General features: G+C 37.0%; 1 protein-coding gene across 1 annotated transcript; it reads right to left on the bottom strand.

Annotated features, from left to right (window-relative positions):
- Nucleotides 1–616: 616 nt before the first annotated feature.
- Nucleotides 617–1550, bottom strand: LOC116646268 (olfactory receptor 51A4). The gene is given in 2 exon segments (XM_032426854.1): nt 617–1328; nt 1330–1550. Coding segments are annotated over 2 exon segments (933 nt in total).
- Between the last annotated feature and the right edge of the window lie 2714 nt (nt 1551–4264).

The following is a 4264-nucleotide window of genomic DNA, read 5'->3' as shown; positions in this document are numbered from 1 at the left end:
AAAAAGGAGATAATGAGGAGATGAATTATGATGTAATTTGGGTCTAGAATCAAAAGAATTTAGTATAGATAGATTGAATATGGGATTAAGAAATACATTTCTGGTAGAAAGATAAACTACCATATCACTATCTTGATTGGAATTTATTGCTTTTTTCAGAGATGACATCATGAGACATCTATTTTCATTTTTTTTTAATTGGGATGGAAACCTCAGAAAGCATACTTCCTATTTCTTGTTTTATGTCCTTATTCAGTATTCAGTTTGAATAAAATAAATCTGATGATAATAACAAGAAAAAAGTATTGATGATTTTTTGTGGCAAATACTAGGTTTTCTCAACTCACCTTTAAACTCTTATCTAAGACATTCCCAAGATAGGTTTTCTACAATATATGACTATTCTTTTTTTTTTTTTTTTAAAGATTTTATTTATTTATTTGAGAGAGAGAATGAGAGACAGAGAGCATGAGAGGGAGGAGGGTCAGAGGGAGAAGCAGACTCCCTGCCGAGCAGGGAGCCTGATGCGGGACTCGATCCCGGGACTCCAGGATCATGACCTGAGCCGAAGGCAGTCGCTTAACCAACTGAGCCACCCAGGCGTCCCAATATATGACTATTCTATCTGCTTCTGACATAATTTTGCTAGAACTCTCACTCTAATTTGCCTGATTTTCACACAGTACATGATGGGATTCATCATTGGAGGCACAAGTAAAAGAACATTTGCCATGAGAGCATTGAAGAGAGGTGAGACATGTCTGATAAAACGATGGACAGTGGCAAGGTTGATGATGGGCAGATAGAAGACAATCACTGCACAGATGTGTGAAACACAGGTATTGAGGGCCTTGAGCTGCTCCTTTTGGGATGCAATTCCCAGCACAGTCTTGAGGATCAGGACATAAGACACGGCAATGAGCATAAAGTCTACCATAAGACAGAGTGCTCCAAAAAAGCCATAGATGACATCAATTCAGTTGTCGGAGCAGGCCAACTTCATGACATCCTGGTGGAGACAGTAGGAATGGGATAATTGACTTTTACTGCAATATTTCAAACTTCTCAGAGTGAAGGGGAAGGGCAGCACTAGGAGGACACTCTTTAGGAGTAATACTATTCCTATTTTGGCAACTCTGACAGGAGTCAGAATGGAGCTGTATCTCAGAAGGCTGTGGATAGCTAGGAAGTGGTCAAATGACATGATCAGGAGCACTGAGGATTCCACTGCTGTGAATCCATGGATGAAGAATTCCTGGGCAAAGCAGGCATTGGCAGAAATTTCAGGGGCATCGAATAAGAAGATCCTCCCCATGGTGGGTAGAGAAGCCCATGTCAGACATGGCCAACATGGAAAGGAAGTAGTACATGGGCTCATGCAAGGAGGGCTCTGTCTTGATGACAAAAAGGATGGTGCAGTTTCCCAGAATAGCAAAAAGATATATGCTGCAGATGGGGATAGAGATCCAGATGTGTGCATATTCCAGCCCTGGCATCCCAACCAAGAAGAAGGTGGTGATTTCAACATTCGATTTGTTAGTAATAGACATGATGCATTTAGAGGGCTCTACACAATGAAACAGAGATTCTTGAGTTAGTAAATATGGATATCTGGAAATTTGATAGAAAAAAATGCAGTTGTTGAAATTTTGGCTCTTTTTAGCTCTTTTCCACAGAACAAAATATTTATGTGACTATCATATAGTGAGAAGTGGATGTCAATTTAGACTAATATCTACCTATTTAATAGATGAAGAAAATTCATTTTGACCATGTTTTTCCTATAGAGAAACTAAAAATATATTTTACATTCAGATATTAATCTAATTTCATTTTCCCTGTGAAATATTAATAAACTCCAATCAATTAATGTGGAGTTCTCTACTATTCCTTGCTTTCACATCCTAGATAGGATGTTGGGTAGAATATATGACTTCTAGAATGACACTATGAAGGCAAAGGAATCTCAAAACTCAATTTCTTCCTACCTCTCGGAACTCCCACAAAAGTATGATTTCACAAACTACCCTTAGTTCTATTCCCTGCCAACTGAAATTTGTTGGTTATTTAAATATCCTTTAAAAAAATTCCCACTAATTTCAAATCATGTATATATTTGTAAGGGCAATCACTGCAGAGATTACTGACAGATAATGTCTCATGTTCTCCTGGCCTGGAATTTGTGACCACTTGTGTAGTGTTGACAAGAGACAATAATAATGAAGTCAGTATCACAATTTAGAAGAATCTGAATTCTGTTGAAGATTGATTCCCTAAAAGGTAAATAGTCCATTTATACATCTCTGAAAGGAAAAATTTTCCTAGAGATGTGGCCTTTGGAGGCTTCTTCCTGCTCTCTATGAAGTTGTTTGCAGTTGATTGCCAAAAAAGAGAATGAAAGCAAAATAGATGAGGATATTTGAGCACTCACCAGAGAGTGGACATTTTGGAGAGTACTTCTGAGAGTAGCTGAAGGATCCTAGAAATCAATGACTAGTCTGTCACCAAAGGTGCCTCCTTATATACAAAGGCTTGTCTCAATATCCCAAGGGGCATTGAATCCTGGGAAGATTGCAGCCAGGATGAATCTGTTCTGAGAATAAGAATGAACATGTGCAGATGCAGTAAATCCACAGAGATGGTTAATACCAAAGAAATGAAATAAGTATCTAGACACTGAATTAGGGACCATTTTGGTTGAAGAGAGGTCCTTAATAACCAGGGGTGGTAAAGGCACAGTAAATCCTGTGCAAAGCCTCTGACACTTCCGTTGGGTATTTGGCTCAGATATTACTCCTCTGCTCTGAACAGAGTCAAAACAGAAATGCTGTGAGTTGAATCTGTGCATTCAAGGAAATGATGTAGGACAAACATCCTATGATATATATTTTTAGCCTAGGCTTAACTCCTGAAGCCTGGATTCATCCTTCCACATATTTACTCCCGGACATCACTGGCTAAATATCCCTTAAAATCAACTTCATTTAATAAAATGAATATAAATATCCATTAAAATCAACTTCCAATAGACTTCATTTTCTCCTTTTCCAATTCTGACATCTTCTTAGGACCCATTTCCATAATAAGCCTTTAAGCTTAATATTTTATAAACTCCAAATTTGATCCCTTTAATCTCTTCAGGCTCACATCTTGTTCATAGTAATAGTCAACATTTATTGCGAATTTAATTTGCTCCACTTACTGACTTTCATTCATTATTGGATGGTGATTTTGAGTCCTTGAATCTTTTGAATAGTGACAAGTACACTTATTATCTTAATTTTACTGATGAAGAAAATATTTTTCAAGGAGGTCAAGTTGTCTCTTCACGATCATGTAAGGGTTGTACAGTAGAGGTAAGGTAGGAACTCAGGTCTGTTGGATGCCTGATAACTGAACATATTTCATGCAAAGAGGATGGTCAGTCAATGTTTGTGGAGTTGTGGATTGAATGGATGATAGAATCTTACAGTTTTTTTTCATTCTAAACTGCCTATTAGTTAATTCTAGGGAATTATATGGAACATGTAATCTCACATTTGTTGACCTTTGTAACAAAGAAAATACTTTTTAAGGATTACAGAGAAAATGCTCTTGAAGCAAAAAATATATATATATATATATATACCTCCATTAATATATAGTCTTGGATGGGAGCTACTATTGAGTTGATCTAAGAGAGAAAGTGTAACAGAGTATTACCATAATCCTCTGTAATAATCTCTCTTTAACTTTATGATAGTTACTTTATTTTACACATGTCCTATTGTTTTCATCCTCCTTGGAAATAAGTTCCCTTGGCGATGTTGTCAGAATGCTCTACTTCAACTCTTGCTTTATCTCTGCACTTTCCAATTCCTTCTCATAAAGGAGAAGGCAGAATGTGTCTGGGTTTTTTATTATCATTGTGTGTGTGTGTGTATGTGTGTGTGTCACAATTGGGATGGTGGTGTTATGTGTTTATTGGCTTGTTGCCCAACTTTGGAGACTGATTCCATTTGTTCTATGACAATGTTAATAAGCTACCACAGGGCAGTTATAATATCTATTATTGTTGTTTAGGTATGTCCAGTCTCTAGCACATTGAATGGCATGTGGTAGGTTAGTAAGTGTTTGTGGAATAAATGAATGAATGAATTGCATTGTAAAAAAATGGCATCTTAAATCATATACTTTTTTTTTTTAAAGATTTTATTTATTTATTTGACAGAGAGAGACAACATAAGCAGGGGGAGTGGGAGAGGGAGAAGCAGGCTTCCCGCGG

The sequence above is a fragment of the Phoca vitulina genome, unplaced genomic scaffold (genome assembly GCF_004348235.1).
Source record: "Phoca vitulina isolate PV1807 unplaced genomic scaffold, GSC_HSeal_1.0 scaffold36, whole genome shotgun sequence".
Taxonomy (NCBI): domain Eukaryota; kingdom Metazoa; phylum Chordata; class Mammalia; order Carnivora; family Phocidae; genus Phoca; species Phoca vitulina.
The sequence above is the reverse complement of the archived record's forward strand: the minus strand, read 5'-3'. Positions and strand labels throughout refer to the sequence as shown.